General features: G+C 38.1%; 2 protein-coding genes across 2 annotated transcripts; both read right to left on the bottom strand.

Moving 5' to 3' along the window:
- Positions 1 to 3,757: 3,757 nt before the first annotated feature.
- Positions 3,758 to 8,680, bottom strand: LOC137874305 (taste receptor type 1 member 1-like). The gene is made up of 6 exons (XM_068712937.1): positions 8,442 to 8,680; positions 7,851 to 8,148; positions 6,903 to 7,628; positions 6,510 to 6,716; positions 6,049 to 6,169; positions 3,758 to 4,674 (listed from the first exon to the last, which is right to left on the bottom strand). Exons 1-6 carry the CDS (start codon positions 8,678 to 8,680, stop codon positions 3,758 to 3,760), a joined length of 2,508 nt encoding a protein of 835 aa, XP_068569038.1.
- An 11,287-nt stretch (positions 8,681 to 19,967) lies between these two features.
- Positions 19,968 to 25,509, bottom strand: LOC137874314 (taste receptor type 1 member 1-like). Its single transcript, XM_068712950.1, is given in 9 exon segments — positions 19,968 to 20,266; positions 20,269 to 20,889; positions 22,235 to 22,358; positions 22,699 to 22,905; positions 23,092 to 23,174; positions 23,676 to 24,327; positions 24,542 to 24,839; positions 25,133 to 25,339; positions 25,487 to 25,509. Coding segments are annotated over 9 exon segments (2,514 nt in total).
- Between the last annotated feature and the right edge of the window lie 168 nt (positions 25,510 to 25,677).

Here is a 25,677-nt window from a genome sequence, read left to right as displayed (position 1 = left end):
TCCATGCTCAGACTGCAAATGGTAGCAAGGAAATACATGTGGCCTTGATGCTCATCTTCCAGTGCAATAGTTAGTAGCATCTCATGACCATATTTAGTATTTATTTTGATGTATCCTTGTCTGTGCTAAAACAATAGGGGTCATGAAGAAATCAAAAGCTATTATTATTGTTTATTGTTGTTGTTGTTTTTTGTTTTTGTCACCTGTGGAATTAAGAAGATCAGATGTGAAAATAAATTATCTTTCAGCAAGTCTTTTTCAAGATAGTTTCCAAGAAAGCCATCTATTCTATCATGTTTTTTAATAAAATCAAACTGATGCTATGAAATGATTATATAGTTCATCTCTGTTTTTTTTTCCAGTGCTAATAAATCAGCATATTGTGTACTGTGAAAGTGGTCTCAAGGAGAGATGACACAGTGAAGAGGACACAAACATTTCTCTCTGGATGGATGGTCAATATCTTCTCAATACAGAATCAAGGTACCAAGACATAACCATTAAAAACCACACACACAAATTAGTGAAGCCTGGACCGAATAGCATTTTTTATCAACAGCCAACAGTTTTGAGCTACACAGAATCTGGTTAGCTTGTGTGTAATGTTGTCTTTCAACCATGATGGGGTGAATTCAGATGGGCAGCTGCAATACTTTTATCTGTGGGGTGCACAAACATGAAACCAGGGAACAGAGAGACAAGATTGATATCCAGGTAGACTATAAACATCAGGGAAAGGCAGAACAAAATCAAGTGCATCTCTTTTAGAAAATATAACCGATATTGTAACTTAAACTTAATCTATGGTTTAAGTCTTGTGTTCATCATGATAGTATCTACATTGCCAGGTGTATTGCATAGTACATGTAATTAGCAGACACGGTCAAATAAGCTCACACTGTGACACTACACAGTGGGTAATATCACTATTGAGCGACAACAGGAAAGCATAACTAAAACTAGAGATGCTCTTGTGATGGGATCACACCAGTCGCAACACCAGATTGGGCTAGGGGCGTATAGTGCCCCACTTCCTACCCTCTTACTTCAACCGTCTTTGCTCGCACCACACTCCACCATCTTAAAACTCTGCCTTCATTTTGATCTCAACTACACACCTTTCAAATTTTGTGACTCCATCTTGCACACTTGCGACGCTGTTGCGATGACAAAATCTGTCCACCGGCAGACAGAAATACAAACACCTGGCAAAGTAGTCACAACCGCCTCTGTGATAATTCCAGATACAGTAGGTGTCTTCATGACCACATTATGCCACGATGATTCACACACATACTCACAAGGTGAAAACAACACCAGTGTCGCTGTTGCGGCTGGTAACCAGTTGGTAGAGAGACAAGGTTAATTAAAAAAAAACATCACAAACCCCAAACAACATCTGTCTTCTTGTATCCATCAGTTTCTTGCATAAAACAGGGATGTCATTACAGCTGTATCACTGTACAATGACGACATAAGTCATTACAGGACTGACATAGTTGGAAAAGAGTATGATGGGTAATATGTTACAGTGTGGGTGTATAAATAATAGAGCATTTTGTAAAATTAAGTGGCATGAGGGTAGGTTTTAATCTTACTGGGGTAACCCATTTCAAAGGTGTACAGCATGCTCTTTTTGGACTCATATTAAAGAAAAATATTAAACAGTGCAACTCAAATTAAATTAAGATATAATCACTTTGTATTTCCAAAAATGGAGCCTCCATGTGTCCATGAAGATACAGAAACATATTGATACAGACACAGAAACATGTTAGCATACAAAAGGGCGAAGTAGCCTTTATTTTTCCAGTGAGGTGAATCTTAAATGTTCATTAGAACAAAGTTGTGCTCACAAACTACATTTGAATCTGTACAACAACGGCACAAAAACTGACATTATGCATGCTTATATGTATCACAATAGAAAAAAATATGTTACACAGTGTATTCATGGTGTGCCTGTAGTCTAGCTTATAAGCATCATAGTGAAGTGGCGCCTTCATGTGGTGACATTCTTGTTATAGCAACCTCCAAAATCTGTACGGAACAGAACGGAAATCACACACATTCCAAATGATTGTTATATAACTGCTTTACATGTAAACATCAAAATCGATGCAGGGCTTAACAGAATTAACTTTATGTGGATAATAGTATGAGTAATACAATCTAACAAGAAAACTATATGAAAAGTCCACCAGGTGTGTCTGCAACAACCACTGCTGTAATTTTTGATTGAATGAATACAAACCACAATGACCCCCGTCTAGACTGAAAGTGTATCAAATGCTTTTTTCACTTGCACGTCTCATACAACAGTTACCCCTTTATTTTACTTTTCTGTTGATGTGTCACATGTGTTGCATCTTTAGAAGATGATCACATCTAGAGGATTTTGTGTTCTGGGTTTGGAATCTTCTCTTTATAAGTGTGTCCTGTCTTATTTTGAAATTTCACCCTTCCCATGTGTCACATTTTGTTTTACTTGCTGCCTTTGTCTTTTTTCTGTCTGTTTTCTTTCACTCCTGTGATTAGTTAATTAATACATTGTGTATTTAGTCTGTGTGTTCCCTCTCTTATTGTCGGGTCATCTGCTTTTGTTCCTTGTGTCTGTCAGTCCGTTAGCTCTGTTAGCTGTTAGCTGTTAGGAGCGGCCAGGAGGAGTGTTCGTGTTTAGGAGGGAAGAAATTATTTGTAACATAGGTGAACATGTCACAGGACTGTTTACTAATTGGCTGCGGATAGTCTCTGGCCCAAATTTGCCGCCAAAAGGTAAACTATCCCCAACCTTTAGTTTGGCCACACTTTGCCACAGACTTAAACGGCTGCAGCTCGCTGGGCTCGTAGCAGCTTTTCATAGACATTGCATGGCAGCTCGGATCAGACAATAGTCATATCAACATCTAGAACACATAATATGTAGTGACAGTGTCAGTTAACAGATTATTGTATGGTGGGTATTTAGTTTTTAACAATATTACTTTCTACATTTGTTTTTTTTGTGTTAGATGCCTGAAATAAGGTCACAAGCTTAAAAGATGTTAAAGTTTTGTTCTATGACATAAAGTACGTAAGTAAATACCCCACGTGTATGTTGTAGCTTTTATGTCTTAAATTACTAAATTTAGTAAGACTACTAAATGTTATCACGCTTTTATCTTTTTTGATAAGAAGTCACGCGACCATTGTGTAGTTTGTTTATTGCCTAACGTTAGCTTTTTACTTCTGGTGATTGCATTTACGCTTAAAAATGTATAAAAGTGATGTTCATTTGTGAAGATTATCTTGGTGAACAAAATGTGTAAGTATCATAAAGTTTTGTTTGCTTCAGAGGTTATTTTCTGCAGTAATCCAAAATTCAATGGAAAAATCCCATTGGCTCTTTTTAAAGTGAACCAGGAGGATGCTAACTTCCGGGTTGGCCACCAAATATACCTTATCCCTGCAGCACTATATTGTGAGTAGGTTATATATACATGTTAATGTTATCATTTAGTACCTATCAGTGTATACAGTGCCACAGAGCCCTTAGCATGTATATTGTTACAGTTAATTTCAAGATTCTTACACCCCTGAGTAAAACAACTAAATAAACAATCAACCTAATTAGGGTACAACAAAACAGGGACAGATTTAAAGTACTATGTACTTTTCTACTCTAAAAAAACGAATTATTGTGATTTAATTGAAAGTATTGAGGAGGCCTGAAGCACATCTCTTCCTCTGTAAACAGACGACACACATTTACTGGTAGCTACTGTCTGGTGTTATAATTCAGAATAAGACCTTGGAAGTACTCCTGTGTGTTTTTGTATGATTGAAAAAGGATGATGTGACATTTTGGGAGGAAATACCACAACAGAAAGGAGTACAGACTGGAGAGTACTGCCAGTGCGTTAAGTGTTTGGAGGTACTTGCCATGGTAAAGTAAGTATTCAGTGGCAAAGATGATCCAGGTGAGGATCAGCAGGAGCAGGCAGAAGGTTATTGCTTTGGCTTCATTGTAGTTTTTAGGAAGGTCTTTTCCCATGTATGAGAAAATAAAGCAAAGGGAGCATAAAGATAAAAGTAAAACCACAGGACCAAATAATGCTTTCAGACTAATGTCACAACCAAGTATGATTTTGTCTGGGTACCAAAATGTTTCATTGTAGGGCTTGGGAGTGGCAAGAGTATAGCCAAAAAGAAGTAGGAGTGCCTGAGTAACAAATGCCACAGTGATGACCAGCCACTGTCCATGATATTTCATCCACAGACTTTGGAGCTTGGGGAACTTGGCGGCTATTTTGAAAATGTAAACAATTTGAAAAGAGCGCACAACAAAACATGCTAGACAAACTGTGTAGAACAAGAGAAATGGTAAGAACCTTAGGATACAAAAGGAAGTGGTTGGCTTTCCAAAGTAAAAGAACACACTAAGACTACACAGACTCAGGCAGCCTAAAATTAGGAAGCACATTGGTCCCCCAGCAGATCTGACAACAGGTGTGTTGTAGTTGATGGCAAAGAGAACGGACATGGCTAGTGTGAGGCCCAGCAAGGCCCAGGCTCCGACCATGATCAGTATAGCCCCGCTGTCTGTGAATGGGATGTACTCCACCACCCGCAGATTACATGATGTACTTCCTGCTGCAGACCATTCTGTTTCCTTACAGTTGATGCACTTGTCCTCTGTTTAACATGAGAGAAACAATTTGTCAATAAAGTTTAGGTTAATTAACTTTTAAAAAGTCCTCTGTGGGTAAAGAAAGATCAAACAGTTTAGGAAGCGTTATTAGACGTTTAATTTGTGACACTGTATGAGCAAAACTCTAGCCTACAGTAAATTTCTTCATCAGTGGGTGTATGTGTAGGCTCTGTGTGGACATCCGCGCACCACCAATTTATTGTGCTGCGCGGCCAACATGCTACAAGTGGTATAGCAGTGATCTACTGTGCATCTGTGGAACGTGTCCTCCAAGCAGACAATATAAACAGAACTCTGTGATTTCCGCAGCTGTCTGTGTAGGCTTGTTTGATAGTATAACACCTCACTCATACTTTCCACAAGGACGGTCGGCAGGCATTAGATGAAGTGGAATCATGACGAGGAAACGTTTGTACGTTTTAAACTCTGCCCATCCGCGTCAGCATAGTTATAAAATGTTTGATGTACACTCCTGACCCTCAGGGTTGCGACAAGTATAAATCAAGCTTAAGCAAGGCTTGAGCCTCACTTTCACTCGGCAATTCTGTCTGCCACTGGGCACGATTCTGGTAAAATGAAGGCTCGTTGGCGTGCTGGCTAATGATGGCAGCGAGAAGCAAACGTGTATGATCCATTGTCCGTTTGATAATCTAAACAAAAAACACACTTTTGTCTTGGGGTGGCCTTTCTAAAATGAGCAGTGGTGAAAGTTACTATATTCGGTTTTGATCAATGAGTTTATATACGCAGACAGTTGAAAGTTGCAAACCCAAGGCTATCGTTATTTTACAATAATGATCTTACAAATATTTATTGTTCGCTTGCTGCATCATCAAAACTTCTTGGGTTGAATCAAATGAAACAAAAAGCAATTTTGTCTGCGAAACAGAAATCCCAGTATTATAGGCCTAAACCATATTGAACAAATGCATGGAGCATGAGATGTTTGTGTACCTACCTCCTTATATTTCTGTAAAGTGATTGGCTAAATTAAAAACTGCTTGAGGTTCAGGCAGCCTGTTGGTGAAATTATGTTTTGGCTGACAGAGGATTGTAATGCCCAAATTGAAAAAAATATTTGACAATTACCACGCCCTCTTAGAGTGTCCAGTCTGCAGACACACCCTACTCTGGTAAAGACAGGTTAGCCAGCTGGTGTCCACTCGACTTCCCAGGAGGGAAGATGGAGTCAGTGTGGATTGGATGACAGAATGCTCACATGTTGCTTCTGTCTCGCTTTCAATAGGGATTCCCAGTAAGCCATAACAAAGTTTAAAACTCTGAAATTGGCTCACATCAAGACCAGAATGACAGCACTGCTTGTACTTGTTTTCTTCCTTTCATATAAAATAATTTACCTGTTTTGTGCATATAAGTTCCTTTAGGACAGATTTCACAATTGAAGCAGCATTTGTGGATTCCATCTTGCTTTTTAACAAATCCTACATCACATTCTTGGGAACAAAGTGAAGTAGGCACCTGTACAAGAAAATGATTTAGCAGACAAGTAAGGACAAGTGCAAGATAACACCGTAAGAGGTTGGAGGCAAATTATAGACAAGTGGCGGTATTTAGGCCTATACAGCTTTTAAATATTCTAAATGGAGTTTGTAATATGCCTTCAACACTGAACATAACATCTAGACGTCCCTTCCAATGACACCATGAACAACCACCATTGGTTGATGTTCATGATATTGTGTATTAAATACATGTGCACTCATCCACACATACATCATTGCAGAAGTGGAAAAACAAAACAAAATATTTTTAAATCAACATATAGCGTATAAATTATTCCTAGGGAAAAACAACTTACTTTTTCCTTTGTGTACCACTGAATTTTGGTGACGTTGATGAAGAAATGGAACGTTGGGGGAAAATTATAAAAGCCGATCTCCTCTGCATCTCCACTTTGGTTCCAGAAAACTATAGAATAGGATCCAAAGTTGGGGTCGCCATTCTCATCAAATGTAACACTTTGATTTAAAAGTGTAAAGTTTGACTTCTTCAGCTCTGCCAGAACCTGATGTGGGTACACAAAGTTCAAAGAACTTGCATTTGTTTACAATGAACATTATTAGGTGATGATTCAATAGGTTTTTAGCCTATAAATGTCACACTTTGAAATAAGCTTGTCTGTAAGATATATTTACAAGAATCAGATGGTGAGAACAAATTAAATGAATTATCAGATTATGTGTATACTTACTATGTGTGGGTACACTGTAATATTGCTATTACATCTGCCTGATTCACATTGCAAGGCATTATGCAAGGCATGAGCGATGGCATGTACAGCAGAATAAACAGGGAAATTAAAAGATGGGTCCACAGCAAGGATTTCTTCTGCACTCAGGCTGCTGCAGTTGCAAACCTGATTACACAATATATTTTGTTTTGCATTTTCACAATAGGTCTGGCTTTTGGAAGAATAGATAAAATCACTAAAACCAGGTATTGTCACTTTTGGCTCAGAAACCCCAATTACAGTCCCAATATTTTTGATTCCTTCCATCTTGGGGAGCTTTTTGTTTAAGGACCATGCATCCCCTGCTATCCACACCTTCTTGGTGACATTTAGTTGTATTGCTTTGTCAATGACAGCTTCAGCAGTCCATTCAGGAGCAAAAACAATAATGATACCTATCCTCTGTGCCTCTATCTGTCTGAATATTTTGGAGTATTCTGTATATTGATTGAGGCCTTTGGTGTATGCCAGGCAAATCTCAGTGTCCTTAATCCTCTTTATGAACAATTCCCGGCCATCGTTTCCATAATCATCATCAATGTTGAGGAATGCAACCCAGCGCCAGTTGAAGTGTTGCATAATATTAACGATCACTTCTATTACGTCTTTATTGGGATGTACTGTTCGTAGGAAAGACGGGAAAGTCTGTTTTCTTGAAAAGACTGAACTAGCAGCTCCATAACTGACCTGTCAAAAGAGTAATGGAAAACAATTATCATTTTCAAATTCACAAATTCTCAAATGTAACATTAAAACACAGTTTACAATAAATTGATAAGAACATATACAGTATATTTTGAAAGTTATAAAGAAATTGTCATTATTTTAGTGACCAATTTAAAAGCTGTTTTAATTTGTTTAAATGTATGTAAGACTGTTTTTATCACTTGATGTATCTGGAAAATGTACCATAGGAATGAGATCCATCATGAACAGTGGGGCTACAGTCAGGGCTTGAGTACTTGTATAAGTGCCGACCACTGCCATTACTTTAGACACATTCTTGTGTGGTTCACCCCAAGGTTGGATCAAGCCGTCGACTGAGAGGAGTTTAAAGATGCCTGGAAAATTGTGTATATCTGAGCAGTGATCAAATATCTCATAGCCCAGAGATACATCTGGCAGGAGGTTGGTGGAGTTATTGATTTCCTCTACAGAGAATCTCATCAACTGAAACCTCCGATAACTTGACAGAATGAAGGGTTTACTGTGGATAGAGGAAGGACAGTGAGAGAATGTGAGAATTTCACTGTTTACTGCCAGTACAGACATGTATAACAAGATTTTAATGGAACATGGACTGAGGTCAATAATGCAGACTTGATGTTCTTTGATAATATAGTAATTGATTAAATAGTTCTTGGGGAAATGTTACGAGCTATTTCCACTGACCTGAAAGCTAAGTTAAAACTTGAATGTGTAAGCCGTCATGTGTTGACACCAGGCAGTAATTATTTTCAACCTCAGAAGATATTCTTTCAGACTTATTGTAAGACTCACCTCGAGCAGTCGATGGCTTCTGGACGGTGTTGTTTAACAGCGGAACTATCATGATGAATGTCAAAAAGTCCAGCCAACAAATAATCTCCTTCCAGCTGAAACTCTGAGGCTGGGACAGTGCATTGAGCCCAGGCATGTAGAAAAGCTCCCAGGAGAAGCAGAGACACGAATAAGTGTTTCATTGTGCTAGTTAGCCTACCGTTTACCAATCTGATGTGAAACATGAAATGGGAGCGCATACGAGTTGTCAGAAATACCTAATGAAGAAGAATACACAAATCAGTATGCAAAAATCATCTAACCTCTCCCTACAGCTTAGAAGTGATACAGTGCATTCACTTATATCTCTTTTGATGTTGCAGCCTTGTTCTAAAATTGTGCATTGAGGCAAGGCATGTAGAAAAGCTCCCAGATAACACAGAGAAGCAAGAAAATGTTTTATTGTTGTAATTACTTTTCAGCATTCTGACGTGAACTCAGTAGCTTCAGCCTTTTTTTAAGCAATGCGATGCTCTTAACAACAAACCCCCAGTGTTCATTTCCATGAACTTGAGAATGCATGACAGCAGATGTCATACATATATACCTGAAAATGGTTGGAGGAGAATACACAAATCAGTATGCAAAAAGGATTGAAGCTGCACAGACTCTGCAATGATGATTATGAGCAGGTAAATTCAATACCTCCTATCATGAATAGATCTGGTGTTACTTGATCCTTCCTTTAGCCAAGATGACAAATGCACCATTTACAGTACTACAAAAAGTTTGTGAACCCTTCAGAATTTTCTGTATTTCTGCATAAATGTGACCTAAAATGTGATCAGATCCAGACTCAAATCCTAAAACTAGATAAATAGGGCACAGTTAAACAAATAATAAAAAATATATATATACTTAATCATTTAGCTAAATTTTTGTTTGGTTTAGCGGTCCCTGCCCTATTGAAAGACTAAGATCTGAAGAAGGTCAAAGCAGTTAAGCTTGGCACCCAGTGGTGCTGGACAAAGTGTGGTTTACCCAAGAGGATAGTAACATGGACAGAGTTGTGGCATCTCATTCTCCCTTCCATCCATATTACAAACTCTTCCCTCATTAGCACACTTGTACGCATGGGGGCTGTCATAGGATCCCCATTGTAAACTCTGGAGCAGGACGGACACAGTGGTGCACATATTGACAGGTGTGAAACAGCTTTATCCCAAGGCCAATATAGATGGTACCACGACAAGGTCTTGCTTGTTTTTGCTGACACATTAAAGCGGGAGAGATGGATAAATTGGCCAGAGAACTTTAGCCTAACTTGATCAGTCGCCTTTGCTCAGAAGGGAACCAAGCCAGGTATGTCCCAAAGATCTGAACCCACTTTACAGCAAATGGCTAGATTCAAATGAGATGAGGTTAAAATAAGTTATATAAGACATTCCGAACATGAATATAGCAACAAACAAATATTTATGCTATGTAAAGATATATACTAGTGGATTCACAGTTGGCCCTTTCAGCGCTGTTGCCATTGTTAGCGCTGTTAGTTGCACCGCTACCCGGCACCATTTCAGCTCAGTTCACTCCATGTTAGCTTGTGACGTCAGAGGTGAGAGCCGTTTGCAGACAATCCCGGCCCAGACTCTGACTCAATCAAACTCCTTCGAAATTCAGAGTCTGGGCCGGTATTACCTCCACACAGCTCTCACCATAGAGTTCTTTTAAGGTTGGAGGGAAGCAGTATTTTCCAGAGTTGGTCCATACTTCGCTGTGTCCAGATATTGTATCCGCAAGATAAGATGATTCTTGCTTTGACAAAGGCCCAGTTTGGGAAGTTCCTTTAGGTGTCTCTCCCGCTTTTGCTTTAACCTTAGTACCTCTAGCACGCAGGCCCAGTGATAAAGGATTTTAACCATCCCCAATTCCCAGGTATGAGAGGGTGTCATCATGGCTTTTGTCCTCTTTCAAGTCTACTCAACGGTGCAAGAAATCCAGTCTTTTGTCTCTAATGTCCTCCAGTGTGAACTTGTTCTGTGACAGTTTGCACTTCTTAGGCTTTTATTTTGACCCAGATGTTGTCCACATGTCTAAACCAATGACAAAGTGTTGCCCCCATTAAGATTGGTTCTGTTGCCTATGGCATCATCCTGTAACAGGCATTTCCTTCATGGAGTCCAATGCCTCAGAACAGTAGTTGGTACATGTGAAAAGTGAAGTAGCACTGTAAAATAGCATAGTTTAATCCAGGTCTAGTTTTAATTTATTTTTGGGTGTGGTGTGGAGCATTGCCAACTAAGGGAGTTCAAATAGTGGCTAAATGCTGTGTTGTATTGTATGTGAGCAAATTGATGCTCTGCTGATGAGCCTGCATTGAGTACCCTTCCTTATGTGCACATGTCAGGGATTCCATATAGACATGGGCTGGCATGTCAGAGGTAAACATGGTATTATTGTGACCAACATATATGGCTTTGTTCTTTTCCAGCTATTGTATGTAGTCTGACATTATTTTATAGCTGTTGGTAGGATGTCAGACTTTAATATGTACTTGTATCACTGTTTGGTCACATTGGAGTTGTAGTCTGCTGAGCATGAGAGGTACACTGATCCTGTAGTTGTAACCACACCCATGGGGGGACTAAGGCTATTTATTCAATTACACACATCTGAGTCAGTTTGATACCTGTGCTCTTGTTGGAGAGACAATTTGTGCTTGAAACTTTGTACTTTTGCTAAATGTAACTTAGTCTATTCTTTCATCTTGAGACAAGCATGCTTGATTGACACACCCAATGATAACATACAGACTGGCTGAGAATAAGGGATGGACACAAACACAGGAACACCTGTGCAAAATAATGGAGTTGGGTAATTAGCCTTTCAATAAATAGTGTTGATGATTTTGGGATTAGGCGTTGTCAGAGGGGTGTTGTGTCAACTCTTTTAAGACTTTTGGATCACATTCTTATTATTTTATCCAACCTCTGTGGTAAATTACTAATATATTTGTGTATAATTTTGTTTCAAATTTTGCACTTGCAACAAGAAATAGATCTACTTTCTTTTACAAAGAGCACTTTTTGGATCAAAGGTGCCCTGTGGGGTTTTCTTGTGGAATAATATGTTTACATCATATGTTTTTGACATAGTTTAAAATCCTGCATTGTTTGCATCCAGGTTTGCTAGCTAGCAGTCATTGTTACACTTCTCTGTGTGAACTCTTGATCAGCAGAATTGTGTACAACCAGCAGCAAGAATGTGTATCCCATCACCCGTGTGCCTACGCATGTGCATGCACAACACAAACAAAACGGAGACTCGTACCACTCGTAAAATCTTTGCTCCATAGTGCTACTAGTGGTTTTTACCTTTATTTGCCTCTTCAAAATGATGAAATTAGTTATAAATATTGTATTATAATATGGCAGGTTGTAGATCATGATGCTTTGATTACTAAATGCCAGGCAAGAAAAGTAACATCATTTTAGTCAGAACTGTAAATTTGTTAACATTGAAAAAGCACAAGTCAACAGCATCCTTACCTCCTCATAAATATAAGGCTACATAGTTATTTGTGTATTTAAGTTGAAATAGGCTAACTCAAAGTTTTTAAAGTGCACAGATGAATAATCTGGAACCAAAGATGTGTTCTTCATACACATGCCAGTTGTATGTACACTAATGCAAAACCACTTTCCATCCTCCTGTTTTGGTACTCAAGAGGACACATAATTACGTATAAACATGTGAAAGTCAGTCACTTGTTGACACAGAGAAATGTGTCTTTGATCAGTGTGCAAACAATTAGAAGGTTTCTCCTTAATACATTTTCTCTTACAGTGGCCTAAACTGCTCAAAGCTGTGTAACAATAACTAGTGCCTGTCAAAGTGAAATTATTTTCAGTCTAATGAAAAGTTTTAATATTGAATAAAAGTGTTACTATAGAGATGATCTGTGGATGACAGGGATGAAGTAAAGATGAAGTACAGATGAGGTTGTAAGATAGGGTCACAAGCAAATGTACACAAATTAATAAATTCAACCAGGTATCATTGGTTTATGCTAAAATGTTACATCCTCTTACAAATGAGCTCTGCATGACATAAGCTTTGACCACACAGATCATTTGCATCACTCTGTGGATGACAATGATAGATGGCCAGGCCATGAGCTATAGACACACCAAAGTTTGAATTCAGGCAACGTCCTGATGCAAGGCTGAAACTCCTTGTTCTGCAAGATAGGAAGGGATGGACCCTTATCTACAGGAGTGATATAGTTTATAGGGTGATGTCGTGGTTAATAAAAATCATAAATATTGTTTCATGAAAGCCACATGAGGTGGGTAAACAACTTTACAATATGTGTTGGTGAATAGCAGTCATTACTGATGTTTACACTTTGCTTCCAAGAGATCACTTACTTATCAACAGTGTGGCCAGTACTGTGACATTTAATTTCCTTGTATGTTAATATGAAGTTTGACTTTGGATATATATTTCTCTTTTCTTTGTCCATTTCTGTCCATCTCAATCTTAAATTACACATTTAACTTCAAGTCCATGCTCAGACTGCAAATGGTAGCAAGGAAATACATGTGGCCTTGATGCTCATCTTCCAGTGCAATAGTTAGTAGCATCTCATGACCATATTTAGTATTTATTTTGATGTATCCTTGTCTGTGCTAAAACAATAGGGGTCATGAAGAAATCAAAAGCTATTATTATTGTTTATTGTTGTTTTTTTTTTGTCATCTGTGGAATTAAGAAGATCAGATGTGAAAATAAATTAGCTTTCAGCAAGTCTTGTTCAAAATAGTTTCCCTATAGAATCCCTACATTATGGAATAAATTATAAGCCATCCATTTCATCATGTTTTTTAATAAAATTAAACTGATGCTATGAAATGATTTTACGTTTCATCTCTGTTTTTTCCAGTGCTAATAAATCAGCATATTGCCAATGTGAACGGTGAGCTGTTGTTAATGACGAGGTAACGTGTTAGCGACATATTCTAAGGTGTTCACGACTAGCTAACATTGACGAAGAAACAAATGTTAATGACGTTAGCATACTTCTTGTAGAGTTAAATTAGCGCGCTAACGTCAGCGCGCTAACGTCAGCGCGCTAACGTCAGCATGCTAACGTTAACTAGCTAAACTGCTGAACTTAAATGAAAATAAATTACTAAGCACACGTTTTGTTTACTAGGGTCAATACTACCGTCATTTAGCTTTAATACTGGAATATAGGATATAAATTAGCTAGTCCAGACAAGGCCAATAGCAGCGCACTGCTAATTTATTGTTAGCATCCTTTTACCGACTCTAGTAAAGGCAAAGCTAACTTTAATAATTAAAACGATATTTAGCTCGAAAGGTAAGAAGTTGAAGTTTAGTTTGACACCATTAAATTAACAATACGATATTTTTTCTCAATACTTTAAGTGAATTTGTGTTGGAATGTGTGGTGGAAAAAAAATCCTATACCCGCTTTGCGTGAGTCTTCTAATGCTGAAATACATAATACCAAAAACCAGGTTGTCTTTTAAGTATTTATTCTCTGCGCAGAGAAGGTTCAATCATCACAACAGAATGCGTACAGTCTCAGTGAGGAAGAACCTCGAAAAAAGTGAACAAGCTTTCTTTATACAGAATGAGCAAAGGTGGGGGCCGATGGCCAACCTTACAGACATCTCGGTCTCAGACTTTTGGTCTCAGACTGATAGGAACAACAAGTGAAAACAAACGGCCAGCAACCAAAACAAGCAGCCCAAAGGCCTTGGCATGGAACATTCTCATACAACACAGTTAGTTATCTATGTGAACAGGCAAGGGAGAATTATTCTTTTGCACAACAGAGACACGGTGAAGTTCAACAAAGTCCAGAGCAAAATGACTTATGCATGAATACAATATACTGAGTAGAAATATATACTACGTAAAAAATTACCATTACAATTGTTAGCTAAAAACGGTCCGTTAGGTTTATTTTAATAAACTTTTACTGTGACACCAGGCTGTCCGTTTCTTACTGCTGACCCTGCACCAGCAGACTTAATACACGTGCGTATTGTTTACTTTCTAAGTTAGGCTAAATACTAGCAGAGTTTGGGTGAGGGCAGCTGAGTTTGATTAGCCGAATATGGATACAACTTGACCGGATTGAAATCAGAGCTTTCGCGCTATGTTGCACACTTTGGAACAGAGATATCTCAACGTTTTTACGGACAACGACACTCTCTCTCTCTACAACCAACCACAGCTAAAGGCATGGAGTAGCGTTACCTGAGGAAAGCGGGTATGATAGTAGTAATACGCTATGTGTGGACATCCATTGCCACAGAATCTAGAGTCACCATAACCATGCACTTTAGCACTGTAAGCAGGCACGTGCACAGATAGACCCCTAGTGGTGCTCAAGCACCTGCCCTTTTGCCCTGAATGAGAAAAGTGCCCCTTCTACTGGAGCCCAATTTTTTCTTCATTCATCAGTATTTAAGAATAAAAATTACTCTCTCTATCATCAATTCCCCCCAAATGTGTTTTGATATCTGACGGGGCATTTATTTGAGTTCTTGTGAGAATTTCGCCCCGACATGCTCCGCGGCGCTCACAAGCCCCCGCCGCGCGCCCCCCCCCCCTCCTCCACTTAGTGCTCATGCAGTGCTGAGCGCCAGGCCAAACGGGTGTAGCCTACTTCTTCTCTGACCCGCAGCATCAGACAAACAGCTAATGACGGTGTTTGTGCAATCCCCCGACGTTGTTTGGTGATAAATTAACCACAACATTAGCGCCGCTGAAAACATTACGTGACAACTGATCCGACGTTTTCTAAAAAAATAAACAAACAAAAAACTCACGAAATCCGTGATTTCAAAGCCTTGTCCAGCTGTTTACTGACGTTAGTCATGTTTAATGAAGAGAGAGAGGGAGAGATATACAGGCAGGCATCTTCTTTGTGTTGTTGTATAAATGCCGTTTAGACAATTTCGAAAGTATGTTGATCAGTATGTAGTATGTAGCCAATCATCTTTATTCATAAGGAAAATGTAAGCTAGCTGTCTAATCTAGCTAGTTTTTATTTTGTATTTTTTGATTGCATTTGGCTCAATATGGCCTTGTTTTGTCTGTTTTTGCCTGTTATTCATTTATTTATTCAATTTGATAATTTGAGTTAGTTTGTTAACAACAATAAATATATAAGTTGAAAATATCCTACTGTGTTTTTTATTTATTTATTTATTATTATTTTTAATTTCATAAATAATTTTGGCGATGGGTGCCCTTTTTTTTGGTTTGAGCACCTGCCCCCCAAAATGTCTGTGCACGTGCCTGACTGTAAGTATTGTTTTACCATATGTTCCAGAAAGAGTTATTTTTGTAAGACAGATGAATGCTCATTGTCTATAACAGGTTTGAAGAGAAGTCTATACGATGTATTAGTGAATAAGGGCAGCTTGTTATGATGCACAACATGCTGAATTCTGTGTTTTTACTACGAGGACGTTGCTACAGGCCCGGTTTTATTTATTTTCTGATTGGTTCTCTTTCCAATGATAGAAGAATTGTGTTAACTTGAGGATAACATTTCTATTTGTTAATAATATTTAATTTATAAAAGATAATTGAAGTAAATGTATCTGGTTTTTTTTACATGATGAATCTTTACAAATATGCTGTTTTTACAAATAGCAGAAAGTCACAGTGAGAAAAAATATATAATCTTGAGATTAATCGATACTCGTTTTACAATCACATCGTAGCCCTCTGAATCAGAATTGAATCGTGAGGTGCCTAGAGAGTCTCACCCCTAAGTATTACCCCCAAGGAATCGAAACTTGTGCCTTCAAATGTCATTTATTTTCACTTCAATGCACTATTTTAGCTAGTGAACGTTAGCTACTTTCCTTAACAATAATTTTTTCATCAAGATAACTTAATCTTCATGGATATTAATTGATTGTTCTATCTGACTTTATTACAGCAACTTCTGACTGCAAAAGTGTCCTGTGTCTGCTATCCCACAAAGACTGTCCTGGTCAACCTCACTGACCGCACCATCAATCGCAAGAGTGTCCTGGTACAGAAAAGAAACAATGCGCACAAGGTGGCGATGATGATGGAGAAGACTTTTGCACACAGAAGGCAAGAGGTAGTTCAAGAGGCACCCATGATTGCCGCTTTCAAAATAAGGTGGCCAGCTCTCTTCCATGTGTGTGAGGTGAAGGAACGCCCCCTTTTTACTTCTATTGGGATATATAATTTACTGTGAATATACATGGACTGCACTGAATGTGCCGTATAAAAGACATATTGGCAGATAAGTAACTCATAAACTTATTTTCTGAAGGCCAGCAACAGCCTTTGCTGGCACTCTGACAAACAGTGGCATTTTTATACAGGAAAGCCATGTGTAGATAAATACATGTATTGTGCATTTGCATGTCTTGAACAGACTGAACTGCAATATCAAATGTGTACCTAACAACAGTGACAATAAAATAGCCAAACAAATTTCTTTTTTGTGTAGGTGAATGCAGAATTCAAGAGAATCACAACAATCAATTTGCAGTCAAAGTTCTTCTCCCAGCTGGATATTCACTCTGAAAACCTAATCCAGGTGTATGCCAAGAAAGGTGGAGTTCAAGGGAGAAAGATCAAGAGCATCATGGTACCCATAACCCAGGTATGATAACAATGGAAAAGTTAAAGAGAAGCTACTCTACTCGTAGATTTTTTTGTATTTTTTTACTTCCCCGTTGCTCTTATTGGTTGTCTGCACCTGTTAATAACGCCCCTTGGATATTGAAAATTAATTGAGAGGTTCCAGAATAATACGCATTTCTGAAATTAGGGTGGTGATGCCCGGCTGTGATCGGCAGCGAACATTCAAAAACCTTGGGAGATTAATAAGAAACTTTAGGGAAGGTTTAGTTGAAGTCATAAGCGCCAGCAGCTGCTGGATCCCAAGGGTTCACATACTAATGCATGGTTAATCATTGTGATTAATACGCTGGTTGGTTGAGATGGTGTTCCTAATGTTATTTTATTTTGCATATTTTCTCTTATCTGCATTCTGAGACTGACAGTGTTGACGTCAGACGGGAATGTGTCCTCAAAGGTCTTTGTGTCTACTTGAACGAAGATCCAGAGAAGCTGGTGAGGGAATACAAGGTATGTTAATTTACCTTTATCTTTATTTGGGGATGATCACAGTTGGAATGGGTGGGGTTTCCTCTTGGTTGCTATTAGCTTTAAAAACGTGAAACTTTTTTTACCTTAGTAATGCTAGAATAACAACCACTGATTTCATGGTAACAGACAAGCCACTGGTAGGGCTTAGTCATTGAAGTAGCTCACCATGGCTCAGTGAAACAATTTAATATCAGGTAGTCATAATGTCTTTTAATTATGTGAAGAAAGTTATTGATAGCTGAGCTGTTAATACAGTAAAATTAACATGTGCAATAAAAATGGGATGTAATGCACATAAGTGAAAAATGATTGCTCTTGTTAATTGCTCCTTGGCGGAGACAGTCTTTGGAATCCTTGTCATTCAAAAAGAAGGTGCAGAGCCCAGTGATGACCCCGAGGATGTTGGAATCATTCTGGAGGGGGTGGAAGTGCTAGATGAGTTGGGAAATGTACCTTTTGTGGTGTCAATTTTGCTTGCGCTTGTGTATGCTCTCAACCTGAGCTACCCTCCAGAGCTCAAGTACACCTTCGAAGCTCTGCAGAAGATCATTATGGAACTAGATGGAAACAAACTATCCATAAAAGGACAAGCTCTCAAAACAAAGCTTTCCCGTTAGTTTGAGACTGCCCACTGATGGCTAAAGCAGATAAGAAACTTCCGTGTTTCTGTGTTATTTTCTGTATTCCTGGGAGTTCACCAGGACATTAAACGACAAATGCAGTAAGTTAGTAATTGCAAATGTTTAAGAGAAATGTTTGAAATCTTTTAAGAGGAATGTGTGTACACAGACAGAAGTCTTTAGATTTCAGGTCGAGACTGTTTTTTGTTTTTTTGGACCGCTTGTTTTTTATCATAAGTACCAAGATCCACTATGTTGGCACTTTCAAAAAATAAGTGAAGCAGTGTACTTTATTATTTTGATTGTATCTATGTCATAGAAAGTTGAGAAAACTCAGTGCCTACTTTGAGAAATACAATTGTATTGCAACATCTCCCGTTTGTCTTGTTATGTTTCAAGCCAACCAGGCTGTATATTTTGTTAAAACTTAAGTTTTAGTTCTGGTTCACGGTAAACATTTAAAAAATGTTAACACTAAAGTTATTTTTAGAATTACCTTAGCTAACTCATGGAAAGTATTTCAACATGATTAAACTGCTTTCTTTAAGCAATAAGCAATTCTGTTGGTCCAATATAATTTACTTGGGCCGGATCAACGTAACTTATTAGGGTTAGTCCAACCTATTTTACTTGGGCCGGATTAAATTAATTAATTTGGGTTGGTCCAAATTAATTGACTATTGTATTTTTTACTAATGTAGAATTAGTCAAACCAACCCTATTAAGTTGAGTTGGACACAACCCAAGTAAATGCGTTGAACCAACCCTAATAAATTAAGTTGATCCTACTCAAGTACTTTAAGTTGGATCAACATAATTGTTTTATGCTTAAAGAAAGCATTTTAATCGTGTGGAAATCCTTTCCATGATTTTATTAAGTTCGTTGAAAGCGTCGTTTTTTTGAGTGTATGCAATAGTGACCACATTATCATTCCCGGCACGATGAAATTCCAAACTGTACACAGTTAAAGTACTTCCGTACATTAATTTACTGTAAAGTTGTTGTGTTCTCACATTTTTACTTCTGGCGATTGCATATACGCTTAAAAATTAATAAAAGTGATGTTCATTTCTGAAGATTATCTTGGTGAACAAAATGTGTAAGTATCATAAAGTTTTATTTGTTTCAGAGGTTATTTTCTGCAGTAATCCAAAATTCAATGGAAAAATCCCATTGGCTCTTTTTCAAGAGAACCAGGAGGATGCTAACTTCCGGGTCGGGCATCAAATATACCGTATCCCTGCAGCACTACATCACAAGTAAATGCTAATGTTATCATTTAGCTCAAGGCACTGCTGTACCTATCAGTTTCGGTAAAACAACTAAATAAACAATCAACCTAAAAGTAGAAAAGTAAATAAATAAAAAGGTCACCTCATTTCACCGTGCCAGACGTCATTATATATATGTTCATAAACACACACATACACCGTACATCTGTATGTAGACACGCCTGCCTCACCCTGCAAAGTAAATATACAATCATCACACCATACATACACAATATGCCCAAAAATCAAATGACAACAGGATTGGCCAGTAGGTAGAAACCAGTGCCCAAATGATTACTTGTCCAACAGAAAGAGAGTAAAAAAAACAAATCAATCCAACTATGTACTTTTCTACTAAAAAAAAATTATTATTGTGATTTAATTGAAAGTATTGAGGAGGCCTGAAGCACATCTCTTCTTCTGTAAACAGACGACACACATTTCCTGGTAGCTAATGTCTGATGTTGTAATTCAGAATGAGACCGTGGAAGTACTCCTGTGTGTTTTTGTATGATTGAAAAATGATGATGTAGCATTTTGGGAGGAAATACCACGACAGAAAGAAGTACAGACTGGAGAGTACTGCCAGTGCGTTAAGTGTTTGGATGTACTTGCCATGGTAAAGTAAGTATTCAGTGGCAAAGATGATCCAGGTGAGGATCAGCAGGAGCAGGCAGAAGGTTATTGCTTTGGCTTCATTGTAGTTTTTAGGAAGGTCTTTTCCCATGTATGAGAAAATAAAGCAAAGGAGCATAAAGATAAAAGTAAAACCACAGGACCAGAGGCTGCTTTGAGATTAATGTCACAACCAAGTATGATTTTGTCTGGGTACCAAAATGTTTCATTGTAGGGCTTGGAAGGGGCAAAAGTAAATCCAAAAAGAAGTAGGAGTGCCTGAGTAACAAATGCCACAGTGATGACCAGCCACTGTCCATGATATTTCATCCACAGACTGTGGAACTTGGGGAACTTGGCGGCTATTTTGAAAATGCAAACAATTTGAAATGAGCGCACAACAAAACATGCTAGACAAACTGTGTAGAACAAGAGAAATGGTAAGAACCTTAGGATACAAAAGGAAGTGGTTGGCTTTCCAAAGTAAAAGAACACACTAAGACTACACAGACTCAGGCAGCCTAAAATTAGGAAGCACATTGGTCCCCCAGCAGATCTGACAACAGGTGTGTTGTAGTTGATGGCAAAGAGAACGGACATGGCTAGTGTGAGGCCCAGCAAGGCCCAGGCTCCGACCATGATCAGTATAGCCCCGCTGTCTGTGAATGGGATGTACTCCACCACCCGCAGATTACATGATGTACTTCCTGCTGCAGACCATTCTGTTTCCTTACAGTTGATGCACTTGTAGGGATCCTCTGTTTAACATGAGAGAAAAAATTTGTCAATAAAGTTTAGGTTAATTAACTTTTAAAAAGTCTAGCGCTAGCTCATGATGGCAGCGAGATACAAACGTGTATGATCCATTGACCGTTTGATAATCTAAACCAGAGGTATTCAACAGGGAGTCCGCGACCCCTAGGGGGTCCGCGGAGGTACTGCAGGGGGTCCGCGAAATTTTGGGTTGATTAGACACATTTTTTTTTAAACTTTTTTTCCAAACATGAATCTGTCCATTATTTTAATAGTTCAGTATTGTATGCAATATATCAGGTATGTTTATGCATGGCAGTGACACTAATACGCCATCACTCATTTTCGTTTCCACATTTATGTTTAAAATTAAAATGTCAATTTGAATAGCTTGTATGCATGATTATCATACAAGATATGTTTCTAAATGGCAGTGGCACAGCCACACTACTCACTGTACCTTGTACTTGCTTGAAATAAAAACATGAATATATGAACCTGTGTATTGTTTGAATAGCTTAGTATTTAATGCACAATAACAAGGTATGTTTATACATGGCACTAGGCCCAGTTCAATATAAAACACAATTTTATACAATATACTATATATAGTAGGGGGTCCCTGCTCCATCTCTCTATCAGTTTGGGGGTCCTTGGCCTGAAAAACGTTGAAGACCCCTGATCTAAACAAAGAACACTTTTCTTGGGGTGGCCTTTCTAAAATGAGCAGTTGCAAAAGTTACTATATTCTGTTATGATCAAGGAGTTCATATACGCAGACAGTTGAAAGTTGCAAACCTAAGGCTTACGTTATTTTCTAAAAACGATCTTACGAATATTTATTGTTCGCCTGCTGCATCATCCCAACTTCCTGGGTTGAATCAAATAAAGCAAAAAGCAATTTTGTCTGAAAAACAGAAATCCCAGTATTATAGGCCTAAACTATATACAACAAATTAATGGAGCATGAGATATTGTATATGTAAAGTGATTGGCTAAATTAAAAACTCACATCTCGCTTCCAATTGGAATTCCCAGTAAGCCATAACATTACAGTCATTTTTATCCAAAGTGACTTACAATTCAGATGCTATCTGTACACTGAAGGCACAGCTATGGGAGCAATTTGGGGTTTAGTGTTTTGCTCAAGGACATATTGACATGTGACTAGCAGAGCCGAAGCCGGGGATTGAACCACTGATTCTCTGATTGAAGGACAGCCTTGCTCTCCACTTAGCCACGGTCACCCCTTGAATAACAAAGTTTAAAAGTCTGAAATTGGCTCACATCAAGACCAGAATGACAGCACTGCTTTTACATATTTTCTTTCTCTCATGTAAAATAATTAACCTGTTTTGTTGATCCATCCAGTTCTATTAGGACAGATTTCACAATCGAAGCAGCATTTGTGGATTCCATCTTGCTTTTTAACAAATCCTACATCACATTCTTGGGAACAAAGTGAAGTAGGCACCTGTACAAGAAAATGATTTAGCAGACAAGTAAGGACAAGTGCAAGACAACACCGTAAGAGGTTGGAGGCAAATTATAGACAAGTGGCGGTATTTAGGCCTATACAGCTTTTAAAAATTCTAAATGGAGTTTGTAATATGCCTTCAACACTGAACATAACATCTAGACGTCCCTGCCAAGGACACCATGAACAACCACCATTGGTTGATGTTCATGATATTGTGTATTAAATACATGTGCACTCATCCACACATACATCATTGCAGAAGTGGGAAAACAAAACAAAATATTTTTAAATCAACATATAGCGTATAAATTATTCCGAGGGAAAAACAACTTACTTTTTCCTTTGTGTACCACTGAATTTTGGTGACGTTGATGAAGAAATGGAACGTTGGGGGAAAATTATAAAAGCCGATCTCCTCTGCATCTCCACTTTGGTTCCAGAAAACTATAGAATAGGATCCAAAGTTGGGGTCGCCATTCTCATCAAATGTAACACTTTGATTTAAAAGTGTAAAGTTTGACTTCTTCAGCTCTGCCAGAACCTGATGTGGGTACACAAAGTTCAAAGAACTTGCATTTGTTTACAATGAACATTATTAGGTGATGATTCAATAGGTTTTTAGCCTATAAATGTCACACTTTGAAATAAGCTTGTCTGTAAGATATATTTACAAGAATCAGATGGTGAGAACAAATTAAATGAATTATCAGATTATGTGTATACTTACTATGTGTGGGTACACTGTAATATTGCTATTACATCTGCCTGATTCACATTGCAAGGCATTATGCAAGGCATGAGCGATGGCATGTGTAGCTGACGCTGACCGGTGTATACACGTTGCCATGACAAGTGGCACCGGAAGTTGAGCGATTTGTGTTATTATTTAGTTTATTTCTGCAATTGTAATACATTACGTTTACTGTAATTTCGGGTAGCTTGTGTTAAACTCGTAACCGTTTTGTCCTTGTTTTACTCATGATGATAGATGAGCTTTTGTTGTTGTAACATGACCATTAACTCGGAAGTTAAATGGAGCTCAGAAAGACAAGAAATGGCGGGTGAAAACAGCGAACTTTTTCTTTCCCGTATGTTATTCTACTACTGGTCTACCAGGCGAACACGGTAAAGTTTACTAAGTTAACTCATTAAAGTACTGTTATACTTGTTGTAGGTGATGAGAGACAGAGTATTTGTTTCTTTGTTGTTTGTACATGAAGCTGTTTTGTGTCTTCTAGTTTTCACGGTGTTCCATGAGAGGACAATAATATTGAAATATGGACTCTTTTATGACCAGTGTGGATACAGCATGTACAGCAGAATAAACAGGGAAATTAAAAGATGGGTCCACAGCAAGGATTTCTTCTTCATTCAGGCTGCTGCAGTTGCAAACCTGATTACAAAATATATTTTGTTCTGCATTTTCACAATAGTATTTATATTTATATATTTTGGAAGAATAGATAAAATCACTAAAACCAGGTATTGTCAGTTTTGGCTCAGAAACCCCAATTACAGTCCCAATATTTTTGATTCCTTCCATCTTGGGGAGCTTTTTGTTTAAGGACCATGCATCCCCTGCTATCCACACCTTCTTGGTGACATTTAGTTGTATTGCTTTGTCAATAAGAGCTTCAGCAGTCCATTCAGGAGCAAAAACAATAATGATACCTATCCTCTGTGCCTCTATCTGTCTGAATATTTTGGAGTATTCTGTATATTGATTGAGGCCTTTGGTGTATGCCAGGCAAATCTCAGTGTCCTTAATCCTCTTTATGAACAATTCCCGGCCATCGTTTCCATAATCATCATCAATGTTGAGGAATGCAACCCAGCGCCAGTTGAAGTGTTGCATAATATTAACGATCACTTCTATTACGTCTTTATTGGGATGTACTGTTCGTAGGAAAGACGGGAAAGTCTGTTTTCTTGAAAAGACTGAACTAGCAGCTCCATAACTGACCTGTCAAAAGAGTAATGGAAAACAATTATCATTTTCAAATTCTCAAATGTAACATTAAAACACAGTTTACAATAAATTGATAAGAACATATACAGTATATTTTGAGAGTTATAAAGAAATTGTCATTATTTTAGTGACCAATTTAAAAGCTGTTTTAATTTGTTTAAATGTATGTAAGACTGTTTTTATCACTTGATGTATCTGGAAAATGTACCATAGGAATGAGATCCATCATGAACAGTGGGGCTACAGTCAGAGCTTGAGTACTTGTATAAGTGCCGACCACTGCCATTACTTTAGACACATTCTTGTGTGGTTCACCCCAAGGTTGGATCAAGCCGTCGACTGAGAGGAGTTTAAAGATGCCTGGAAAATTGTGTATATCTGAGCAGTGATCAAATATCTCATAGCCCAGAGATACATCTGGCAGGAGGTTGGTGGAGTTATTGATTTCCTCTACAGAGAATCTCATCAACTGAAACCTCCGATAACTTGACAGAATGAAGGGTTTACTGTGGATAGAGGAAGGACAGTGAGAGAATGTGAGAATTTCACTGTTTACTGCCTGTACAGACATGTATAACAAGATTTTAATGGAACATGGACTGAGGTCAATAATGCAGACTTGATGTTCTTTGATAATATAGTAATTGATTAAATAGTTCTTGGGGAAATGTTACGAGCTATTTCCACTGACCTGAAAGCTAAGTTAAAACTTGAATGTGTAAGCCGTCATGTGTTGACACCAGGCAGTAATTATTTTCAACCTCAGAAGATATTCTTTCAGACTTATTGTAAGACTCACCTCGAGCAGTCGATGGCTTCTGGACGGTGTTGTTTAACAGCGGAACTATCATGATGAATGTCAAAAAGTCCAGCCAACAAATAATCTCCTTCTAGCTGAAACTCTGAGGCTGGGACAGCGGATTCAAAAACATTTATTCTGCATTGAGTGTTCCTTGGAGCACAGTGACCTCCATAGCTCTTAAATGGAAGAAAGGAACTTGTCTTCCTGATGTGATGAGTGAATGCAGAAAACACAGGAAAACATAGGAAGTTTGATATTGAGACAGCTAAGTATTTGCTAGCACTTCCACTACCGAATGTGGCCCGTTTCGCACAATAATTCTATTAACTTGCGTTCATATCACTGTAGTACTTTTTATTGTCTTTTTCTTGCATTTCTCATCTCATCAATATAGGGGTGTTTATCGTGTGTGTGAAAGATGTTAAGTGATTTATGAATTGTACTGAAAGGGAGTCAAATTAAGTAATAATGTAGACACCTTTGGGCTGATCAGATTTGTCATTTGACCTTTAGCTCCTCCATTAATATATGCAAAATATGAG

This window comes from Cebidichthys violaceus, unplaced genomic scaffold (genome assembly GCF_023349555.1).
Source record: "Cebidichthys violaceus isolate CVI_PGR_0920_01 unplaced genomic scaffold, fCebVio1.0.p SCAF_184, whole genome shotgun sequence".
Lineage (NCBI taxonomy): Eukaryota > Metazoa > Chordata > Actinopteri > Perciformes > Stichaeidae > Cebidichthys > Cebidichthys violaceus.
The sequence above is the reverse complement of the archived record's forward strand: the minus strand, read 5'-3'. Positions and strand labels throughout refer to the sequence as shown.